We start from the raw sequence: 25,895 nt of genomic DNA on the forward strand, positions 1-25,895 counted from the left end.
GCGAAATACCATCATTATTGATCCTTTTAATCATATTCCAGATCTCGGATAAAGGGGTAAAACAATCAATGTCTTGACAGTACTTTTCCCAGTAAACTCTTTTGGCTTGCCTTAAAGTTTTCTGGGCAATAGATCTTTTCTTCTTAAAATCCTCCAATAAATCTGGAGGGGGACGTTGGCGCTATATATCCATCGATTTCGATGATTTTCGCCAGGCTTGGTTTGAGAGCTTCGGCGTCGGCGTCGGAGCTTCCTGGAGTTAGGGCGCGGCGGACTGCTCCCTTCTTCATAATTATATGCCATCACGTGGTAGTTATAAATAAGTGGTGGGAACGACTTATAAGTGGTGGGAACGACTTATAAGTGGTGGGAACGACTTATAAGTGGTGGGAACGACTTATAAATGGTGGGAACGACTTATAAGTGGTGGTAACGACTTATAAGTGGTGGGAACGACTTATAAGTGGTGGGAACGACTTATTAAAACAAAATTGTCATGCATGTCCCCTCCCGGGCTCCGTACCTATCAGTCCAAGGTTGATGTTATGTAGATGAGGGCATGTGATTCCACTTCACAAGGGGACAATAATTGCCAAGTTTTGTTCAAGCTTCATGCGCCAAAATTTTGTGTTAAAATTTCGATTTTTTATTTTTATTTTTCACCCCCTTCCGAAACATGAATCGACATCCCGACTCTGAATTATACATATATATATATATATATTTTAGCCTATAGCGACCAAACCATTTTCTTCAAAAAATATCCTTAAGAATTAAACAATTTCAGAGCGCTAACTTTCGGCAAAATAGACAAACCGAGTTAAATCGTGAATTTTACGACACAAGTATTCGTGTTAGGTAAAGTGGAGTAGGCATATTTGAAGAAAAGAAAAGTCGCTAGACATTTTATTGTTTGTTTTCCAATGTTAACATTTTATTGTATTGCAGGGGATCGATCAATGACTTGATATACTCATCCTTCATGATATCATTAATGTATTATGCATTAAGATGTTATTTTGTTTGGCGAGGGAGCGTAGCGACCGAGCAAGAAAATATAAGGCATTAATTTTAGAGCACTTGACGACTTGAATAGAATACTGCATTGCTCAATACAAATATACGCATAGGGCCTACATATCTATTTTTTGTTCTTTGTGGTCGATCTTTTTTCTCTTTTTTTGAGGGGGGGGGGGGCTTCAGCGATTTTGAGGGCGGCTTCAGTCCAAACTCCCCGAAGCTCCCCCCTTCCCGAACCGCGTCTGGTGCCAAGTCGACTTACAGAGAGTTCTGTCGGCATTAAAATATACATTAAGACCATTATGTATCTTGGCAAGTCGACATATAACTTTCTATTAGTGGACTTGACATGATAGCATATCTCACCATGTTAACATGGTCGAAAATGAAAAGATCTATCTTTCCCTCTTGTGTCAGTTGCGTTAACGAAGAATTCCCGAACACCAAATGGCCTAAAAGTGATTAGTTTTGGTCGACCTACCCTATACTAAGGTGTCTTATAAAATGATATGTAATTGTACAATATAGTGGGCCTCCACATCCCAAAAGAAGAGACATGAGATGATAAAAATTTATTTTCCTAACAAACAATCGTTTAATTGCATGCATTGGCGTAATGAGCCATTAAACAATATTTAGGGACCGGACATGGCGTATCGGGCAAAATTGATAAAAAGTTACATTATTTTTTAAAAAAATCAAATTTTGTCATAGATTTTGATATATTCAGAAAATGATTTCATATTTCAGCCTTCTCTCTTTCCTTTTCTTTCCTTTTCTCTTTTTTATTGGTCTTAAAAACTTAGGGGGCAAGCGCCCCCAAGGCCCCCATCTGCACGCCACATGCCCTTTCGATAGCGCAGTATAGGTACGGGGACAGAATTTACAAAAGCGCAATTTTTGTAAATGGGTCACAGGTATCAAAAGCATCAATTCTAGTCACCAATTACTTGGCAACCTATTTTGAAATGCTAATTCATGCAAATAATAATAATAATAACGGTATATTTACCCAGGGTAGCCGCTTCAGTTCCGAAAACTGTTCTCCCAGCGGGCCCTGCTATTATTATTACACCGGCTAAGCTAGGCTACTTATTCAGGTGGACATAGCTTTTTGAGGAATTACTTCCTGCTGGTACCCATTTACCTCACCTGGGTCGAGTGCAGCACATTGTGGATGACTTCCTTGCTGAAGGAAACTAAGCCATGGCTGGGATTCGAACCCATGACACTCTGTTTCAAAGTCCGGAGACTAATCCACTGGGCCAAGACGCTCCAAATTTCATGCAGAAAATACATATATCACCACTTCTCCTTGTAGAGTAATAATAACAATCAAATTAGGCCGACTACATTTTGGGACCGTTTTCAGGTCAAGCATAGGCTATTTATTGTACATCACTATAGGAGTCGATAAACTGTTTAACCACGATTATATAAACACTGAATGATAATCTATGTGATTATGTGCTATAATAAAACACACATCAACAATCATGGATAGCAATTTTATCACTTTTGAATGATTAAGCGTTTTGGAGAGAAATCAAAAAATGGGTTACTGGGAATTTGCTCAAAGTGATGATTTATGCAAATTGATATGTTACATGTATGGAAGAAATACACAAAATCAATCATATCTCATGATGCAGAATTGAACACAACGCCCTTTTCTGTACATATCTCCCTTTTATGATAGAGCATTAATACTAGACATAAGGGGCCAAGAAAATGATGAATGGCCTATACTTACAATGGACATTTCATGTAGGACTCACATGCACTATCATCTCATCTCACATCTCATCGAGGATAAATCATAAAAACCCACTTTTTACGTGTATTTATTTATTTATTATTTATTTTATTTATTTATCCATTTATTTATTATTTTCTATTATTTATGTACTCATTTCTCTCCCCTCTTGCGTTAATTCACTCTTATTCCATTCTTTGTCAACTCGATATTATGTAAGACTGTCACTGCATATAGGAGCCTTCAACCAACAAGCCTTTTTTTTACTTTTTTGGCTCTTTCATTTCCACATCTCTCATTTTATTTTCTCAGTCATTACTACAAAATATAATTTTCATTCCTTTCTGAATTCATGTAATCAGTATTTTTTTTTTTTGTATAGGCCTATTTTTTTTTACATTTATTTTGTCCTGCGTCTGAAAAAACATGAGGGCGACGGGCGAGTTCGCCCTCATGACTACCCAAATCGCCCCTAAAGTTCCCCCAAAAACTATGCTTTGGGGCGACCATGCTTTCTAGAGTCGCCCCAAGATGATCTGTCCCAAACAAAGTTCAAGACTATTTAGAAAATCCCTATTCAACCTAAATAAGAACCTTGTCTATTTGTTGCTCTGGGCTATGAAGCTTCAGGTGCTATGGCAGCTAACAATGAACACGGTCCCTGTGCACATAAAAGAACAAACGCTTACACCAATGATGCAGTGTGCATAATACATAATCCTCTATCTCCCCCCAAGTCTTTGGCGTGTATTGTAGAGAAGATGGCAATACGGGAACGAAGACTGAAGAAGTCAAATTAACAAAGATGGTGCATCGTCGAAACGAGTCCATAAAGCTCCATGTATAAAATCAAGAACCGTGGGAATAACATAATTAACTAACACTAAGGAACGCGAAAACAACGTGCAAAGTCAACACCAGTGCAAATAACAGGAAACTCTTGAATGCAACACTAATGTCAGTTGAACTGGCTGAAATCACATGGAATAGTCCGAGTGCCAGACAGGCTGTCTGGTGCGACGGGTAGAGCACCGTGGTGCTGTAGGAGGGGTGCCAGGCGGAGGAGCAGTGATCGGTGCAGGAACTGGATCCAAGCCGGGGGCTGCTGGTGGTGTCTCAGGCGGCGTTGTGAGGGAGTCCTCCACGGTAGAGGGGGGATGCGTTCCACGAGGGGCATCCTTGGCTGCCTGCGGAGGTGAAGAAGCGGCAGAAGCAGGCTCAGGGGGGCGGCATGGGGCATCTGCAGTGCCGGTATGTCGCAGGGAGAGTGGCACCTGTCCCACACGGCTAGAGAGGGGTGCGGGTGCTGGACGGTGATGTAGAGAGATGTCTTCCTCCATAGTCAGTGGGGGTGGGTGCCGTCGCACAGGCACATATTTCCGAAGAAATTTCCTGTTGCGGAGGGTGACCCTCCCAGAACCATCAACTCGGATGACGTATTGGTCATACTGTCGAACTTCGATCACAGTCCCAGTTCTGTCCCACTTGAGTGGGTGTGGTCCTGTCTGATTCTGGAGGCGGACGTGGTCTCCGACGGCAAGGGGCAGGAGCCGTTTAGTATGCTCGGACCAACGTTCTGCGTCCCTCATGTGACGGGTACGAAGTGCTTCTTCCCGAGCTGCCAGGGTCTCGCGCCATGTGTTGTGTGGTAGATATTTGCCTGGGGCAATGGGGATGAAGTCTTGGATTGGATGGCCAAAGACACACATAGCCGGGGAGAGCCTGGTGTCCCTGTCAGGAGTGTTCCGGTACTGCAGCATAGCCCGTTGGAAGGTATCAGTGTCTAGGGCACCTGCAGGGCTGGTGTTGGACATGATGAGACGTTTCACGGATTTGACAGCCACCTCAGCACGACAGTTGCTATGTGGGTAAGCAACGGATGAAAGTCTGTGATGAATGCCCCAGTCCTTGAGAAAGCGGCGTGTGGCAGCTCCTGTAAATTCTGGGCCACCATCCGATGCTAGTTCATCCGGGATCCCGAAGGTGACGAATGTCCTCCGTAGGCAAGAAATGAGTCCAGTTGCCCCTTGATTGGACCTCTCAACGATGGGCCAATTGGAGTAGCGGTCCACGATGACCAGGTAGTTGCAGCCCTTGTAGTGAAAGAAATCGGCACAGATGCATTGGAAAGGGAAAGCCGGAGACAGCAACGGGGTCGGGGGTGCACGCGGGTTGGAGGGTGCGATCCTGTTGCATTGGTTGCACCGGGCACGGAGAGCTGTAATGGCTGGAGTGATGCCAGGCCAAAAGACTGAGGACTCGGCTCTGGCTGTCATAGAAGTTACTCCTTGGTGCGCAGCATGCAGATGAGCCAATACTTCCTCCCGGAGTGATGGTAGTATGACAATGCGGTCTTTGTAGAGGATGACACCATCACTTGTATAAAGGTCGTCACGGAATGGGAAATATTCGCGGACAGGTGAGGGGAGCTCATGACGAAACTCCGGCATGCCAGCTTCAACAGCATTGAGTAGTGCTTGCATGTTGTCGTCACTAGTTGTGGCAGTACGGACCCGGTCCCATGTGACTGACTTCAAGTGGAGGGACTCCAGGGCACACATAGCAGAGGAAAGCGTGCAAATCCCGACAGTGTCCTCTTGTGGGGCCATGGTTCGGAGGCCTGCCATGAGTGATTCGGAGTGCAGGAACATGGCAGGGGTCAAAGAGATTGCAGCGATGTCATCAGGGAGGTGCAACTTCTCTGGCTCACCAGGACGGTGTCTGACGCCTGGAATGTGGACCATACGGAACTTGTATCGCAGGGTTTTTTTTCCTTCAAATTCCTCAGGCGGGGATTTGGGATGTCTTGTAGGGCGCAATCGGCAAAGATCTTGAGGAGGGGCTTGTGATCGACAGCTATGGTGAGGTCCTCACATCCCAAGACGAAGTATCTCGCCTTGTCCAGGGCATCAGCTACGGCTAGGGCTTCGCCTTCCTCTGGAGCATAGCGTGCCTCAGCGGCATGGGTGAATCTGCTCCCAACAAGGGTGATCTTCCAGCCCGTATTGCAGCAGAAGGGTTCAGTGTTGTTGCAGCTGCAGTGTTTTTGTAGGAGCCAGAATCCGATGCCATTCTTGGACCAGTCTGTCGCGAGGCAGGTGGGTTTGTGTGGATCAAAAATGCGCACGCCTTCCTCAATCTCGCTGGCAATGGTGGCTTTGGACTCGTCGAAAGCTGTCTGGAGTGCTGTGGTCCATATGAAGGGTGTGTTGGGCTTCAAGAGGTCACGGAATGGGAGCATCTTCTCAGCCATACTGAAGGCGTAGGACACTTGATTGACAAGGCCAAACCAGGAGCGCACATCTGTGATGCCGGTGGGCGTCGGGAATTCAAGGATGGCTTTTAAGTACTTCTCACACGGGCGAACACTGTCAGGGGTGATCTCAAAGCCAGCAAATTCGACGATATCCGCACCGAAGGTGAACTTCCTAGGATTGAGGGTAATCCCGTTGCGGTCGCAGATATCCAGCCATTCAACAGCCTGGAAGAAACTGTCTCCCACCGTGTCAGCCCACAGTGTCTTATTTTGGATGCCCGAGACGATGTAGCCCTGAGGGGCTGTCTTGTAACGGTACCTGCCCCATGGGGTAATGAAAGTGGTGAGGTGTCGGTCCTCTGGGCATATGGGGACGCTGTGGTAACCATTCCATGCATCTAATACCGTCTTCTTCTTCCCATGAGGGACAGAGCGGGCCTGAATGAAGGGTGATGGTGTATGGTGCGTTTCACGTGTAGCATGGATGTTGAGGGCCTGAAAGTCGACTGTTCGACGCGGTTTACCATCCTTCTTTATAAAGACTTAGCACACACCACCATCCTGTGGCACCATGTAACAGGCTCCCCAATGGGTACAGGTTCCAGCACGCCCAACTGCACATCATGATCCAAATTAGCCTTGACGGCATCATGCCAATGGAGTGGGACCGGCACAGGTGTGTGATGAGCGACAGGTTCCGTATCTGGGTCTACCATCAATTTCATCGGGGGGCTATCCATGAGTGGCAAGAGCTGATGCTCACAGGTATTGAATGTGCTGGACTGGTAGTAATCTAGGAGATACTGTTGGAGCTTCTCACGGTTTGCGTCAGTCGCAGGGAATGGCAGTTTTGTAGGAGGCAGTGGGGGCAGTTGACGTCGAGGGCAGGGACAGGCGGCCCGCTTGGGAACCTCCTTGAGGGTGGCTGCTCTGTCTGATTGGTGTGCCCCTTGTGTCATGCCAAGAGTAGGGAAGCTTTTTGAGATGATCCCCAAGGCAATGCAGGCCTCTTTGCTTAGGAAGAGCTTATCAGAACTGTCTGTGACATAAGTGAGTTGCCGTGACTCAACCATGTGACCAAGAGGATCTTGGCCAGAGAGGCGTAGGGGAACGGCTCCGAGGATCGTAATACCGCCCTCAGTTGCGGTGTGCATCGCCATGGTGACAGGAATGATGTCTTGCTGACGTAACCCAAGGCGGCGTAGGACCTTTAACCCGGCGAGGCAGCTCTGACACCCAGTGTCCGCCATAGCTGGGATGGCGCTGGTTTGTGAGGGGGATGACAGGTTAAACCCGAGGGCTCGATAGTCCTCCGGAACAGCCCTTACAGTCACATTGAGGTATGGCTGAGGAGTTGATTTCTTCCTGTGCCATGCTCGGGAAATGTCATCATATACGTGGTGATCAATGGGGAGGCCATGTGATTGTCCTAGGTCACGGATAGCACAAAAGGTATCGAAGATGGCCCCCTCCTGCTCACCCGAGGAGGTCGACTGTGACGTTTTCGGCTTGCCCTTGGTGCGGCAGACGTCCTCCACGTGGTGGAACTTGTCGCAGTGACCACATTTCTGTCCATAGGCCAGGCACTGCATCTTGCGGACACGAGCTGGGGCACTCCGTCCGTGTCCTTTCTTGCCACAGTAGGCACACAGTTCCTGTTTGTCCTTGGGTCCTGGGTATGCCTGCTTAGCTTTCCTATAGGAGGAGCTACTGGCCGTTTCCGTGTGTGAGTCGAGGAGAGAGGAGGCAGAGCGTTTACCAGCCTCTTTCGCTTCAATGAACTGGAAAACCTCTTCCAGGCCCATGTCTTGGTTTTTGTCCCCTAAAAGATCGAGCTGGATTTCAGAATCGGCAATCCCCCTGGTAAGCACATCCCGCATGATCGCGTCAGTGTAATTGACGTCAGCATTACAGGCAGGGCAAGCTATGATGAATTTGCAAATATCCGCTTGTCCCCGCAGACGGGCGCCGAAGCTGCGAACTGTCTCGTCCCTGTCTTGACGCATGTTGTGGAGTGTCACGCGGGCAACCATGGTGTTCTCCTCTCGTACGGCAAGCTTCTTGATGGCTGTCAGCACCTCATCCTCAGTTTTGTTGGTGAGGCTGCCACCAGCAGCTCGCGTGAGGTCCTTCCGTAGGGGCTCGTCACAACATTCCAGAAGCTGGACAACTTTGTCTTTCCCAGTGATCCTAGTGGCATCGACGTAGTCGGACCACCGCGACTTGAAGTACGCCCATTCCTCGCTGGTGCCAGCAGCAGCAATAGTTGGTCTTTTGACCTTCTCGACCTTGGCGGCTTGTCCAGAGGTGTGAATGGTACTGTGGGCAGTTAGAAGGGCAGCTACGATGGCAGCATCAAGGTCTGGTGTGGCGTAGTCACAGCCGGGAATTGGGCAGTTAACGGTAGGCATGTTTGAGAGTTGACCGTGTTCATAAATAAGAACCTTGTCTATTTGTTGCTCTGGGCTATGAAGCTTCAGGTGCTATGGCAGCTAACAATGAACACGGTCCCTGTGCACATAAAAGAACAAACGTTTACACCAATGATGCAGTGTGCATAATACATAATCCTCTACAACATGTGGAAGAAAATGATATTGAAATTCGATGTTTATTTATTTATTTTAGTTATAAAAACTGCTCGACGTATGAAGGGGCCCTGTATCAACAAACATGAAAACACATAACAAAACAATATGCAATAGTCAACAAAATAAACATATGATATAATGGTCAATGATAAAGAAAAAAAAATACACCAAAAAGGAGGAAAATGCAAATAACCAAGAAACTAATAAATTTTAGTGGTGTATATGCCTAATCGCTTAAAATGATTTACACTCACAATTTACATACATGTATTCTCGCGCGCTATAGTCGCGTTTGCAGTGTATTTTAGGGGTCCACCCGCTATAGTCATATAAGGACCACTAGTCATATACCGGCTAATACCATAGTCATAATAATCATAATGGTCACGTTCATAAGGTCTATATGTTCATAGAGGTCGCTAAAGTCATAATCAACTATGGGGACGCTCCCCCTACCAAAAATAGTAGGGGGGACACAATATCAAAATCCCCTTACTATTTTTGGTCTTTAATGATAGAGAAAAATACATCATGCACAATCGAAATAATACATGTATTTTGGACCAAACGAACTTACATTTAGCATGTTTAGGGTGAATAAAAACCCTTTTTTTTTTGTAATTTTTTTTTTTTTTTTTTTTTGGGGGGGGGGTCAAAATGACCTTACGTTTTGGGTGATAACTTTTTTTTTTTTTTTTTTGCTTGTCTAATTTTCCAGCTCCTGGTCCCCCTAACTTTGGGGACAGATTTAATAATAATAAATTACATTTCTATAGCGCATAATACACAAGGTCTCTATGCGCTTCACATATACAAGAATTAAAGGACAAGTCTACCCCAACAAAAAGTTGATTCGAATAAAAAAAAAAAAAAACCAACAAGCAAAACACTGAAAATTTCATCAAAATCGGCTGTGAAATAAGAAAGTTATGACATTTTAAAGTTTCGCTTCTTTTCACAAAACAGTTATATGCACATACTGGCTGGTATGCAAATGAGTAGACTGATGACGTCATCCACTCACTATTTCCTTTGCATTTAATTATATGAAATATAAAATATTCTAATTTTCTCCTAATTGTCAAGTCAAACAACAATGGTTCCTCCCTGAACATGTGAAATTAACATTGTTTAATACTATATGGTTCAGTCAAGTTGGCCCTTCTAGTTAAATCTGTAAAAAATGAAATAGTGTAATTGAAACAATAAAAAACAAAAGAAATAGTATACAAATATTCAATGTTGATGAGTGCGATCGTTCCGAATATTGCATGAGTGTGCAAGTTGAAACAGTCTATTCAACGACGCGAAGCGGAGTTGAATAGGCTGTATCAACTTGTAACGAATGTAATATTCGGAACGTCGCACGAATACAACATTGAATATTTGTTTTATACAACACCGATAGCTTACACTTTAGACTAGATCTAGATAGGCTAGATCTATAGGTGTAGTAGATGACTAACGCGCATTAGGTCTTATTTTGCTTACAATGTTGTCTTTTGAGCGTCGAGTAGATTTACTCCAGTAATCCCAGGAGTCAAGTACTTTCAACATAGATCCATAAAGTCATAGATCCATGAAGTCTAATTTGTGAATGAATTCAATAAAACCCAGAAGGAAACCCAAAAGGTACGCAGCCGTACCCTGGGAATAATTTGCTTAGCAACGTACGTACGCGCATTGTGTTCAGCTTAGCAACGTGTATGCGCAGTGCTACGTACATCGGTCAGAGTTATACAAAAACGTGATTACGCGCGTATATCGCTAATTCACTTAACGTGTACGGGGCTATCAATGGGTTCAGTGTGCCCAGGGATCTTGCAGTCCTGGCTCATTTACTTAAGCGTGCTATAGTCGACTATAGCACGAGCGTGCAATAGTCGACTATAGCACGGCTAGCATATCTTAGCGTGCTATAGCTGATTCCTCTGAATGTCATGTGACACGCTTTCATCCAATCAGCTGTCAAGGATCTATACATGTGTTGTATAATGAGTGATGAACATCATCAACTGACACATTTGTATGTCAATGAGTTGTGCATATCACTGTTTTGTGGAAAATAAGCGAAACTTTAGAATGTCATAACTTTCTTATTTTACATCCGATTTTGATGAAATTCTCACCAATGTGCTGGTTTGATTTTTCTCTATTTTTTCAAATCAACATTTCCTGGGGTGGACTTGACCTTTAAATATCTCAACTTATACAATATGGGCATTGAAAAAAAAGAAGTTACAATTAATTAATCAATGGTTAAATAGGTACGTTTTAAGTGCAGTCTTAAAGGTGTGGATGGTGGGTGCAGATTTACGCCCATGCAGTCATAATAGAGTACAAGAGGTTCGTCAGATTAGGGTCAGCCAGTCATAGCAAAAGAGGTTTGCCAGTCATTCAGAAGAGGTTCGCCATATGAGGGGAATGAGTGTAGCAGTGGCGGATCCAGGGGGGCACAGGGGGCGCCCCCCCTAAATAAAAGTAAAAGAAAGAAAAGGCGCCGCTTGAAAAAATAAAAAATAAAGGAAAGAAAAGAAAAGGCGCCGCTTAAAAAAAAAATATACACTGATATAATATTAGCAACAGTAAAGAAAAGACTATCCCCCAGCAAAGCACAATCATATCATCTTCCTTATCTTTTCTTTTAATTACCCTTTTCCCAACAACTTCGCCGGTTGAAAATAATCAGCAGTGCGCTGCCTGCATATGGCGCCAATCAAGAATAATCAGTGCCACCTAAATCTAAATCGGCGCCGGACAAGAATAATCAGCGCCATTTGGTTATAGATCGGCGCCAGTCAAGAAAAATCGGCACTGCCAGAGTCTTAACCGGCGCCGATCAAGGATAATCAGCGCCACCTTAATCTAACTCGGCACCGGACAAGAATAATCGGCGCCATCTGGTTATAAATCGGCGCTGCCTGAGTTCTTAACCGGCGCCGATCAAGGATAATCAACGCCATCTATATCTAAATCGGGGCTGGTCAAGAATAACCAGCGCCATCTGGTTATAAATCGGCGCTGCCTGAGTCTTAACCGGTGACGATCAAAAATAATCAGCTCCACCTAAATCTAAATCGGCGCCGGACAAGAACAATCAGCACCACTTGGTTAAAAATCGGCGCCAGTCATAAATAATCGGCGCCTCCTGGTTCTAAATCGGCGCCAGTCGATTATGAATTGCCGCTGCCTGAATCTTACGTGACGTCGGTAAAAATATTCAGCACTACTTGTTCTAAATCGGCGCCGGTCAAGACAAATCGGCGCTGCCTTTGTCTTAACCGGCGCCACCTAAATTTAAATCGGCGCCGGTCAAGAATAATCAGCGTCCCCTGGTTCCAATAAATAGGCGCCGGTAGAATAATGAAGAAGGGCCTATTGCCAACCAAATCTAGATCGGCGCCGGTCAAGAATGATCAGCGGCACCTGGTTATACATTAGTTTTATTGTTGAATGGTCATAACGAATAACAAAGCTTATCGCATGCCCTTACAAAGTGGACTGGGGCGGGGCAGTTGCCCACAGATGTCATGAAATCTTTAATTTGTTATTTAAAAAATCCAAGAATCATACAAAAGTGTAGAGCAAATCCTTTAATTTTGATCTTATTTTCCAATGCTTTAATAAAAAAAGGTCGGTCGCTTTTCTTCTTTACACATTCCACATTGTGCCACCTCTATGGCCTTTAGTCATGTTAGTGTAAGACAGCTACTATCATGACTATGGTGTTTTATGAAGATGATTCTTTATTCAATTAGTCCAAAACTTTGCTAAAACCCGTTGCTAATACTTCGGGGCGTTTCATGAAAGGACTTGTCGGACGTTTTATCCGACAAGTCCCATTTTATCCGACAGTTACCATAGTAACAGTACCTCTCAGCCAATCAACATCAGAGAAAGATGTCAGATCTGACAACTTGTCGGATGAAAATGTTGATGAAACACTCCCCGGGAGTGTATAATTACGCAAACAGACGTATATTCGTTAGACCTTAAACCACTAAATATAATTTTCAATGTATAAATACAGTTTGTCAATACCTTTGTTTTAAAGTTTAAATGTTATCGCCACAAAATTTGATTTATTTTCATCTTCCATTAAGTTAATATTATTCATTTGATCACTCAGGAAGAAGTTAAAAAAAATAACGATACCTGTAAAACTGGAGAACTATTTCCAAAGCTCTGTCTTGAAGGATCTCTTTCTGAATTCAGGTCATAAGCATATCCAGTTTCATCAAAGTAGTTAGAGAAAAATTACTCATCATTACAAATTGCATTATATTTAGTGAAAAGCATCACAATATATATATATATAAATACCAAATCTGTATATAGGCCTATATACATCATGTACATTAAAAAATCGAATGATAATATAAACCTGGATTGGTGATGTATTCCAAATGATTCATGGTGTAGTATCATTGTATATACAGAGGCGTCGATCCTGGGGGGGGGGGGCAGGGGGTCGATCGCCCCACCAATGAAAATATTGGGGGGGGGGCAAACATATCATTTTGCCCCCCCCCCCCCAATGATTCCGCATGTGCAAAAATAAAATAAGCTGGTAGTGTTACACAGAAATCAGCAAGCGAGCTTGAGCTACACAACTCATTCTTTATTTAAAATCATGCTCAAATTGTCCGCTTTTCAGATTGGAATATAAAAATGTTCAGCTCGCGCTTCGCGCTCGCATAATTTCTGTAGCAAAACCCCAGACTTTTCATTATTAAATAGGTGAATAGAATGTCCCGTTTTCAGTTCTAAACCTCAAAAGAACTCCCGCTTCGATTTGCAATAATCTTTTGTTGGATATAATCCTGTTCTTTATTAAAAACTTCCATTAAACTGTCATTTTTTTCCAGATCGAAATATCAAAATTTTAAGCTCGCGCTACGCGCTCGCATTTATTGTTTTTTTAGATACCCAACTTAATCATTGGTAACAAAAATGCTTAGAATATCAAGCTTTCTGGTCAGTATATAAAGAAATTTAAGCTCGCCCTCGACACTCGCATTATCTGTGTAGTGAGATATGTATCCTCCTCATGATTTACCAAGAGCAGTCCTAAACAGACACCTTTTTCCTGTTTTCAGGTCAGAATACTAAAAAAAAATCAGCTCGCGCTCGCATTAATTTGTTGGTGAGATATGTGTCTCTATCTCATGAGTCATATAAATAAATAAATATATACATATATATGCATATGTGTGTGTGCGTGTTTGTGTGTGAGTTTGTTTGATTTGTGTGATCGAGCGCCTTTGGAAAGTTGATTCATGATTTTGCCCCCCCCCCCCCCGATCTGAAAAAAGGATCGACGCCCCTGTGTATATATTTATATAGTAAAAAAAAATTGTTTCTCAATTAATATACAAAAGTATTGGCCTCATCGCAATAAAGGGTTAGTACACGAGATTTTGAAATCGCACATAACATTCATAATTTGTGTTACTTTTTGCTTGTTTCTTTCTTTAATAAGTTTTTCAATCTCTCTCTATATATGTTTTAGAAAGATTATATGTTTAAATTGATGTATATTTTCTGTTATAATGAGATATGTTTAAGTGGACTTCAGGGAATGGTCGTACGCAGCAAGGGGGAGCTAGGGGGGCAAATTCCCGATCAGCTGTTGTGAAAACACATTTTTTCCCCGGGGGGGGGGCACTCAGTATATAATGCATAGTGGGTATGTGCCGCGGAGGGGACCCCATTTTTACACTCAAATTTCCGTTCCAAGGCATATAATTTTTTGTCTTATTGAGAAAAAGATCAATTAAAGAAAGCCGCTCCAAAGCATAGCATTTTCTTCTTATCGAGAAAAAGAAGAAATAAATCCGCTCCAAGGCTTCGCATATTTTCCGTTACGCCGTTCCGGTTGCATTGTTCTGCTACAATCAGCCGCAATTTTGGTGAAAAGCGGCCGCAGAGCGCTGTCCGACCATCGTCTCTGCGCTAGCGCACCCGGCGCCCGTGCCGCTGGGCTAGCTGCAAAGCAGCTGCATGCACGTTCCATAGGGGTGTATACCACTGAACTAGAGATACGTATTTTTAGTTCAGTGGTGTATACGCACTCACACGCAGGGACCCGTTCCAAGGACCCCCGTTTTCACAAACATTTGTAGTTCCGAAGCCCGTTCCGAGGACCCTCCTTTTTACAATAAGCCCGCTCCAAGGCCCCCGTTTTTTGTCTCGCCCGCGGCACATACCCACTACTTTTTTGGTCGAGTGCCCCCCCCCCCGGGTTTTTTCCCTTAAAATTTCATGAAAACTATGAAAAATGTGCAAATGTGAGATTTGCACCAAATACTTTTATTACACTTGTAAAAAAAATAATCGCCCCATTGAGCAGCTCGGTCCGTTTACTATATCGCTTTTATTTTATTTTTTTTAAATGCTTGCCCCCCCCCCCTCCAGGAAATATTATCTGCGTGTGGTCATGCAAAATGGCATGACTGGAAATCCTACATTTTGAAAAGAGCATTTGACAGGGTCAGACTGTACCCCTTTTTTAACATTTTCTTTTATGGCATGGCGCCGGTGAAGTGCAAAAATATGTGCGCCGCTCGATCGGCAGTGCACCCCCCCCCCCTTTCGCCAAAAGCTGGATCCGCTAGCCTATGTGTAGTATCGGGTTCTCCTGACTTCGCCAGTCAAAATAGTAAGTGAGGGTCAAAAGAGGTTCGCCAGTCATAGTAGAAGAGGGTCGCCAGTGCCCCCCCCCCCCCCCCCGATCCCGATGACTGTTCTGTTTGCGCGACTCTCGTCGTACCGTACTGCTAGTAAATCCAAATCATTTCGTAGCGCGCGGCGGCGCGGGCGGCGACGAATGGAAGGAGAGCGAGCTAGACTCCCTAGCCTAGATGATCAAGGGGCGGTTTGGGGAATCCCGAAAAGCTTGGCGTACCGACACACGAGTCCAATGATCATCCTAATTAACCCGGAACTCATTTATTTTGGATGACGTAGCCTACGTGACAGAATACCAGCGGATGACTGGAATCACATGTGTTCTTTGGTGGAATTCAATCAATCAAGTTCAAAGAAAGACTAGGGTAAATGGGTAATAATATTAATCAGCTTAGGCCTTCCCTTACTTAGTTAGAGTCAGACTCACAAATGCCAAATTTGCATAGGCCAGGGAGCTCCCGCCCGCGCAGCGGCCGGGAGCCCAGGGGCTTACCGTGTATTTGACCATACTCACGGGACTAGGGTGATTTATGGTCTAAATATTTCTCCAAATGAATTGTGAAAACAGAAAGCATACAATTACCACGATTATATGGATGAAGGTCTAACAAGTGGCAGTTTCCTGACATCTGGGCACAGACTGGAACCTCAAAAAACGAAAAGTTATCTCCTACCCCAGTCTCGATCGGCCATTTTGTTATGATTTTTAACAAAAATGGCCGATCGAGACGGGGGTAGAAGGAGAGAACTTTTCGTTTTTTTGAGGTTCCAGTCTGTGCCCAGATGTCAGGAAACTGCCACTCGTTAGACCTTCATCCATATAATCGTGGTTGTATACTTTCTGTTTTCACAATTCATTTGGAGAAATATTTAGACCATAAAATCACCCTAGTCCCTAACCCAGGGAGCCCAGGGGCTTACCGTGTATTTTACCATACTCACGGGACAAGGGTGATTTATGGTCTAAATATTTCTCCAAATGAATTGTGAAAACAGAAATTATGCACTTACCACAAATATTTGGATGAAGGTCTAACGAGTGGCAGTTTCCTGACATCTGGGCACAAACTGGAACCTCAAAAAAACGAAAAGTTCTCTCCTTCTACCCCAGTCTCGATCGGCCATTTTGTTACATTACAATTCATAACAAAAATGGCCGATCGAGACGGGGGTAGAAGGAGAGAACTTTTCGTTTTTTCAGGTTCCAGTTTGTGCCCAGATGTCAGGAAACTGCCACTCGTTAGACCTTCATCCAAATATTCGTGGTAAGTGCATAATTTCTGTTTTCACAATTCATTTGGAGAAATATTTAGACCATAAATCACCCTAGTCCCGTGAGTATGGTCAAATACACGGTAAGCCCCTGTTTTCTGTTTTCACAATTCATTTGGAGAAATATTTGGACCATAAATCACCCTAGTCCCGTGAGTATGGTCAAATACACGGTAAGCCCCTGGGCTTTCATATGAAAAAAAACCTCATTTTTTAGGTGTCATATAAACCAAATAATGTTTTTTTCATTCGTGCAATGGACATAATACTCCATTCGGTGAAAGATGAAATAATGATCCATTCAACTCGGCTACGCCTTGTTGAATGGATCGTTTCATCTTTCCCCTCATGAAGTATTCTGTCCATTGCACTCATAAACATTCATTATTTGTATACCGGTAGATAACCTCGTTCGTAGGATGAGTGCATTATACTAACGTTAGCCTTGTTGTTTGATGAGTGGTTTGGCGGACGGTCTGTCGTGTGGCTCAGACACCGCTGACACTGAGTGACAGTGACACAGTGGCAGATGTAAAAAGGACAGGGGTAGTCTAGTAGTGTTATTACTAAAACCCCTGAAAAGTCGTATCTCAAAGTTAAATGAAAGTAGTTGCAGTAAACACTGATTTCACGAGAAAGTAAGTACAACCAGGCTTAATTGTCACTATATCATCGAGGATCTAGATCTGGTACAGTTACATAAACTGAACTTTGTGAAATCTTGAAATCTACGCTGAAAAATGTTCACACTGAAGATCACCAACACAGATAAGCGCACGTGGGACAGTGTATTATTATTGCTTTGAATGTCGGCCCGACCCGTGATTATTTGCTTATTTCTCAGCAATTACACAATTTCTTCCAGAATCCTTTGGCACATGTTTTTTATTTATACAAACGGACACTTTGGTGGTCATTTCATTGGATTCTGTACGAACTCATTTTGAAATCGTCACCACAACTGGCATTTATCTTTAATTCAGCCTGGCTTGGGAGATTTTAGACTGATATTGTTGCGGAGGAGTTTTTTAAAAACTTTTTCTGATTTTTGTTTGCCTTCCTCCTACTACTCGGTCCTAACGTTAGTCCTACACTACACTACAGCCCAGGCTAGTTACATTTACGGAGGCCAGAGGGTATGCCGCGGATGGTATGAATTGATTTTAAAAAGCAATTGTTTCTTATTTTTTCCTTTCCACCTATAAAGCAGAGTCTTTCAATAAATGCCCATTTATCTTCTTAATTGATACACAAACTCAAACTGCTACTGAGACTTGAGTACAAACTACATCGTCACAATGTTGTAAACTACACATTTTTCTTTTCCTTCTGAAGACTTGCTTTCTTTGTACTCTTTTTTTACTTTAAGCTTTTTTTGCTACCCTTTTTTGTTGTTACTGAGCGTAATAGTCTTGCAATTACAACTCTCATCTTTCAATTCAATTTGATTTATTTGATTTATTTAAAAATTACAAACAAATCAAAATAATACTATAAGCTGAGAAGAAACAGAAACAACAAAGCAAGGCAATGAGAGGGGCGTTGGTTCGAATCAAAGTCATGGCATGTTTCCTTCAGCAAGAAATTTACACACAATGTGCTGCACTCAACCCAGGTGAGCTGAATGGGTACAAAGCAGGATTAATTCCTTGAATGCACTGAGCGCTGCACGCTGGTAGGCACCAGGTGCTAAAGCTGGGGTAATAATAGTTTTCTGATGGAGTTCGAGTTTTAAGTTTGTTTGTTTTTTTCTCTTTTTTTGTTCTCTAAAAATCTCCAATCAATGTAGCTGATTTATTTGAAAGCTAAGAAAAAAGAAAGAAACTTTGTCACTCTTAGGTAGGATCATTTTATCATAATTTCTTTTTGCTACTGATTATAAATGTGAACACGAATAATGTTGGTCTCCATTCGGAGAGGTCATGTTTTGATTTTAATACGCACTACTACAACATGAAACAATCTGTTATAATTGTCTTTATGTTTGTATATATATGTATGTATCTATATGAAGTGTTACTTGTAGAACGTTACAATTTATGTCAAGCAATTCCCCCTTTTGGGGAATGCACAGGCATCTTTGGCGATTTGTTTTGTAATGTTAATAGTCTACATTGTCTTGTTTTTTCAAGGTACTTTATTAACAAACACAATTATGATAGGAGTGTTAAGAGGTCATGTTTTATCTGCCTTTAATATTTCAAATCCTAATGATATACGACAAGTGCTTGGCACTTTTTTACCAATGACAATACTTCACAGATTGGGATGTAGGCCTCTGAAAGGTATTCATGGACAAAGAATAGATTTTGAGAGTTCAGTAATTTGTATGCCCATATTGGAAGTCAGTATAGTTTCTTTTCATATGCAGCCTCTGGTTTTAAAGCAAACTCAGTATGCACATCAGTTTAGTCGTTATTCATGTAATTTGAATGATTGTTACATTCTCACGATTAGGCATATAATGAAAAAGATACACGTACTATAATTCGAACGGGTGATTTTATAGTGTTTTCTAGTAGAATTATTCTTTTTCTTATAAAAATGCTAATTTTTAGCTACCGAAAGGAAATTTGGAGGAATCTAATTATGTATATACACTTGAATCCACCTCTTCTTCTGGAATGTGATACATTGTTTCCTGGTTTAGATTATCACGATGATAAGGTATATTATCTTTCACGCAATTCTTGGCTTTCAGTAAACTGTAAAGTCTGTAAACAATTCTTGCACACGAAATTCTTTGGACATGATATAAATACAGGTTGTTTTTGGTTTACATGTTTGAATGAATGGGATTTTTTACATTGGCTTCAAAGCTCTCATAGGCAAAACATACCCAAGGTCTTTAAATTGCATTCTTACACAGTCATTCGACTGACGAGTTTTTCAATTATTCAATTACCGCATTGTGTTAATGGAATGCATTGTATGATATTTCAACTAAACATGCTTCTCAATATCGAAGCCATGGTTCTTTCACAAACGTTACATAATCAAATAGCAGTTGATTATGCACTTAGGGTTTGGATAATTTGGCGAATAAGCTTGTTATGCATGCTATCTAAAGTTTTTTACCGCCATCTCTTAAGATACTTTAATACACCTTTGATTTATATTCAAATACTCCTTTTTCCAGTAGAAAGAATTTTTGAACTCCTCGTTATTGCAAATGTTTTAATTGGGACTAACAGTCGGTCATTCATTGCGCATGCTTCCGGATGGAGTTTTTTTTACAAGGTCCATTCTCATGTTAAATCCTTCTTTAATTGCGATACTCTTGCCATGACCTTGTTGAAACGTATTCTCTTTGAATTATTCATGTTCACGAGATATACTTTGCCATGGCTTTCCATTCCGGTAAACTTTCCTATTTTCATTACCCCGTATTTTTTATTCCAAAGTACAAAACTTCGGTTTTGTAAATCCAGCTTTGAGCTTTATGAGGTTGACAAATCAGGATGTCATATCTTTATGATTATTAAAGAAACAAAGTTGAAATTTCTGTCGCTAAATGTAAGAGGCATAAGATCCAATTTTAATAGGAATAAAGTTTTTCATTGGCTGGAAGATATTAATGCAGATGTGATATTCCTGCAGGAGACATACAGCTCTGATGATATAACTAATCTTTGGTCGTCTCCCCGGGGGGGCCACTTACATTGACGAGTGGATACCATGCGCGACCAAAAAAACATGTATAAAGGATGCTTTTTTCAAGATAGGGCACGTTACGTACGTAACGTAATAAGTGTATCAAAAACACTAAAATAATGAAAAAAGGGTATCTATTTCGCTTGGAATGCTACGTGTTTAGGGTCAATTTTATGAGGGTGCAAAAAAAAAGTTTTATAAAGGATGTACTATTTTGGCACCAAGAGTCAACACTACGTGATTAGAGTACTAGACGATTTGCGCGAGATGTGGGAGGTGGGCTGCACTAAACCCAATGATGTAGGTAAAGGTAAAACCGACGTCTGTGACATAACATTTGCTGTACTTGTTTAGGGGGTCAATTCAGGGAAAACTTGCCTAGAGTATCGATTTGTTTTCAATACTTGTTAAGGGTAGGGTTTCACACGCCAATACTTGTTAAGGGGTGCATTTTCAGAGTATAAAAAATATGTGTTTAGGGTGCTTTTCGAGACCCCATGGTCGCGCATGGTATCCACTCGTCAATGGAAGTGCCCCCCCCCCCCCCCCCCCCCGTCGTCTCAATGGAAAGGGGACATTGTATTTTCCCACGGGTCCCGTCATAGTTGTGGAGTAACTATACTTTTTAAATATGACTTGAACTATACAATTTTATACAAGCAAATTTCGAGTGAAGGAAGGTTTATCCTTTTACGGGTTAATATAGATAATATAGATGATAATGAATATATTTTATTGAACATATATATGCACCCAAGGCAGATAAACACGCAGATCAAAAACAATTCTTCAAGCAAATAAATGATAATCTGCTATCAATAAACGACATAAAAACTATACCGGTTGTGTCGGTCTGTGATTGGGGGAAATTTTAATACCCGGTTAGATGTAGATTTGGATAGAATGGGTGGAAACCCTCACCTCCATAATGACATAAGGGCATTTTCACCACAGATGGACACAGAGGCAAAAAAATCAAGTTCATATTCATGTCAAATGCTTTATGTTTTTTAATAAAACAAGACCTGAAGTTTCTGAGACAAAAATTTTTCCGACTCTGGCAGCCATTTTTTATTTCAAAATGGCTGCCAAAGTATGGATACAAATTAGTGTTGAAAATAGTATATTGATACATATTTTGTTTTGACAGATTTTTAAAGAACAGGTTTGATCATGATGTTTTCGCCTGTGATTTAGCTTGCTATTATAACACTTTTTAAAATCCCACAGAAAGAAACACCAGTAATTCATTCATCTGATAAAAAACGTTGATGAAGTATGTGATATGATGTTATGTAATGTCAGTTACTGAAAACATGAACTTTTTTTTCTCATTTCCTGGAAAAGAGGATCTATTATATGAAACTTGGTAGATTTCCTCTCTCGGTAACACCCCTCCCTTCTACACCAAAATTAAAGATAACCAATTAACAATGAAGCCATAGGGTACCATTAAATATATGTAATGTCAGTTACCAAGTGGAAAATGTAATGTCAGTTACCAAAATGTAATGTCAGTTACCATGATAAAACATTGGTTACCAATATTGAAATGCAAATATGTGGTCAAATTTATGGTGAACAAATATTGTATACTTTTTATTTAAGTCTTTCACTTTAAAAGTCACACCAGAAGGAACTTGCTATTGACTTTTAAAAGGTATAGTTCACAAGGAATACTATATGAAATTATGAAGGAAATTGCGTACCCATCGTGCAAAAAAAATTACTATGAAATTGTTTTGTACATGCACTTACCAAGTACCTAATTGTTTGTATCAGACAATTTTTTGTTTGGTTCGGGGGGGGGGGGGGTAGGGGGTACTTTTCCCAACCTATTGCCTAAATCTGCAACATTTTTTAAGCTTAACAATGTGATGAAGGGGATTTCCAGGGTCCCTTTTTTAGTTTCTAGGATTCTTTTGAGCATTGCCTCGCTAAAAGTAAATTCCTGGTTTTTATACCTGTTAGTAGTGTGGATGTGTGATACAATTTTGTTTTTGGTTTACAAGTATAGATGAAAAGTGAAACTTGACAGTTCTGATCAATGTTGCATGGATCTACTAAAACTGGGGGTTTTTTTCGTCTAATTTACAAATACACTGTAGTTCAGTTTCAGTTTAGAAGCTGGAGTTTATTTTTTGTTGACAGCTTAAAAAAGAAATTAGCAAAGAAAATGATTAAACAAATTATGAAGAGAATTGAAATCCGACAGATATGAACAAGCATTGCATGCACTGACCAGAATAGAAATCAATAAAACTACATGGTGCATGAGATTCGGGGGAGGGGTACGTGTAGCCTAGGGGAGGAGACCCTTATTCATTTTGCCTTTTTTGAGGAGGGGGAGGTTGGAGAAGGAAAGGTTTAAAAAGTCAATATAAAACTGATGAATATATTATGGGTGTATAGTCAGAAAAATCCATGTGTACAGTCAATGCAATATTGAATTACTATAGGAAAACATGTAGCTGCTATGACCCCACCCCCCCCCCCCCCCCCCCCCGTAAGTAAAACATACATTTCTTATCTTTTTATCTTTTGATAATTAAAAATGTGAAGTATTATGAAACTTTTATGATTTTAAAAAGCCTTACATATAAGTACCAAGAAAATTATGCCTTTGAAAATCATATAGCACTGGTCAGTTACCGACAAGTAATGATAAAAATGTTCAAATCAAAGAAAGCAATTAAGAAAAAGAAAAAAAAAATTCATTAAAATGTTCCTAGAAAGAAACTCGAGGGTATACTTCCACATCAAGCTCACTTTCATGTGAAGCCCTGCACAGAAGATACAATGCAATGATTCCACACATTTGACTTCCATGTGTTATCTCTATGGCAAATTAAGTGTAATGTCAGTTGCCGTAATGTCAGTTACCAGCATGGTTGTGGAAAAATTATCATAGCCCCCAAAAGACAAAAATGAATTGTTAAATATTTTGACACATCTTAACCTAGTAACGGAGGTATATTTACATATTCAAATTTCTCTATCTACTCAGGGACATGAGATATTTCAATTTTAATGAACACCCTGAAATTGCATGTCCTTTTGCGTAATGTCAGTTACCGACACATTTTTGCTTGCTGATGCGTAAAAAAATGTGGTTACATAGGAAAACTTAGTATCAGAGTATACAGCAAGGTTCACTTTATTAACTCTATCAAAAGCAAACTCCCATCATTTGTTGTTTTAGAGATACACACAATGAAAGGTGTGAAAACATTGTGCCGTGTAATGTCAGTTACCGTGAAAATGCCCATAAGTGATACTATTAATGAGATACAAAATAATTTTGATTTAGTTGATATTTGGAGACTAAGGAATCCGTTATTGAGGAGATACTTGGCGGCAATGCCATCCGTTAATACAAAGTAGACTTGATCTTTGGTTTATTTCTGATAATCGACAAGATTTCATACAAAAAAATGATATTATACCCGGTGTGAGTTCAGATCATTCTGCAATTATACTTATTATCGAATTATCACAAAAGAAACGACCTTTGTCAATCAACTGGAAATTTAATAATAGTCTTTTAGATGATGAACAGTCTCGTGTAGAAATGTCTGAAAATATAGACAATTGGATAACCGAATCGGTTCAATTTGAAGACATACGTATGAGATGGGAATTTTTAAAATATAAAATCCGTTTATTCTCTAGGAAATATAGTATAAATAGAACTAAAATTTTAAGAGAGCAGAAAAGGGAGCTAGAAGGGAAATTAAAACGTCTTCATATTTTGGTGGATAAAGATGGTGAAAAATATGTTGACGAATATGAAAAGGCTAAGCTAGATTATGAAGCGCACATGGACCGTATAACTCATGGTATAATGGTCCGGTCCCACGCTATCTGGGTAGAATATGGAGAGAAAAACAGCAAATTCTTTTTAAACTTGGAAAAGGCCAAGAAGGCGAGATCAACAATATTAAACAGACTAAAAGTAGGGGATGAAATTTTAACCGATACTTTGAAAGTGAATACTCATATTAAGAATTTATATGCAAACTTATATAAAACAGAAGACCCCAAATCGTTTAGTAACTAATATACCCAAGTTATCGCCAAACCAGCGTGACTTATGCGAGAAAGAATGATCTCTTTCGGAATGCACTTCATCTCTATTTGCCATAGCTAAGAACAAATCACCCGGTAACGACGGAATAACCGTCAAATTTTATTGTCATTTTTGGAGCAAACTTGGACCGTTGGACGTAGATACTCTTAATTACAGTTTTGAACGAGGAATGATGTCTACGTCATTTTTTAAAAAAGCATTCAACTCATTGAACCACCAATTTTTGATAGAAGTTTTGAAATGTTTCAACTTTGGGAATAATTTTTGCAAGTTTGTCAGTGTTCTTTACAAAAACATTGAAAGCTGTGTGATGAATAATAACGTTTCAACTGGATATTTTACGGTCGGAAAAGGAATACGACAGGGGGATCCTTTATCTCCATATCTTTTTATATTAGCTGTAGAAACGCTAGCCATAAACATAAGAAAAAATGAAAACATTCAAGGCATAAGATAAAAAATACTCATGAAATTAAGTTGTCTATGTACGCCGATGACATAACGGTTTATTTGTCAAAACTTTGAGTCGTATCATCACCTCACGGAAGCTCTAAATGATTTTCAATTATGTTCATCACTCTCACTGAATTACGATAAGACGAAAGCAATGTTTATAGGACAATTCAATTTGCAAAACCCATCTATACCACTAGATATAAAGTTTTTTAACGTTTTGACAATTCTTGGAATCGACATCTCTTACTCTTTTGAGGATAGAATGGCGCAATTAAAAAGAATTCTATCCAACATTAAATCTCAACTAAATTTATGGAAAGCCAGGAATTTATCATTATACGGGAAAATTCAAATTGTGAAAACTTTTGCTACCTCTCAGCTGTTATATGCAGCCAGCATATTATCTATACCTTATTCATTTATTCATAAGGTGAACACATTACTGTATGAATTCATTTGGGGTGGTCCTGATAGAGTAAAACGTGAAGTGTTGGTTAAAGAATACGATGACGGGGGGTTAAAGATAACTTGCATCAAATCGATTATTCAAGCTCAGAAAATTAAATGGGTTTCGAGACTTTTCTCCTCAAATTCGAAGGGCTGGAAAGATATATGTATAGAATTGTTGTCACCTGTCGGTGGAGAATACATTTTTTATTGTAATTTTGATATGAAATATTTGAATATTGAAGTGTCAAATTGGTTGATGGACATTTTACAAACATGGTGTTTATTGGAAAGGAAAATAGATATTACCAATGAGTTTATATGGAACAATCAATATATCACATTTAAAGGAAAATCTATTTATAAACCAAACATAAAAGAAGAGGGATTCACTAAAATTACTGATATGTTAGATGAATTTGGACGTCCACTGCGCTGGAGGGAAGCGAAAGAAAAGGGTTTAAAGTTTACTGAGTATTTTGAATTGTTAGATTGCTATAAAATAATGCCAGAAAAATGGAAAGTTTTCTTTTTACAACAAAACTACCATCATCTTGTAAAAGAACCTGGGGATTTCCCTTCTCTTTTCTGTGAATCTGCATTTAGACAAATTCACAATATATCGACTAAGCAATTTTATCGCACTTTTTTAAATATTAATAA

The 25,895-nt window shown here is 40.6% G+C and overlaps 1 protein-coding gene across 1 annotated transcript; it reads right to left on the reverse strand.

The window, feature by feature from the left end:
- Positions 1 to 3,753: 3,753 nt before the first annotated feature.
- Positions 3,754 to 5,403, reverse strand: LOC129278878 (uncharacterized protein K02A2.6-like). Its single transcript, XM_054915008.2, has one exon. It carries the CDS (start codon positions 5,401 to 5,403, stop codon positions 3,754 to 3,756), a length of 1,650 nt encoding a protein of 549 aa, XP_054770983.2.
- Between the last annotated feature and the right edge of the window lie 20,492 nt (positions 5,404 to 25,895).

This window comes from Lytechinus pictus, chromosome 15, assembly GCF_037042905.1.
Source record: "Lytechinus pictus isolate F3 Inbred chromosome 15, Lp3.0, whole genome shotgun sequence".
NCBI lineage: Eukaryota > Metazoa > Echinodermata > Echinoidea > Temnopleuroida > Toxopneustidae > Lytechinus > Lytechinus pictus.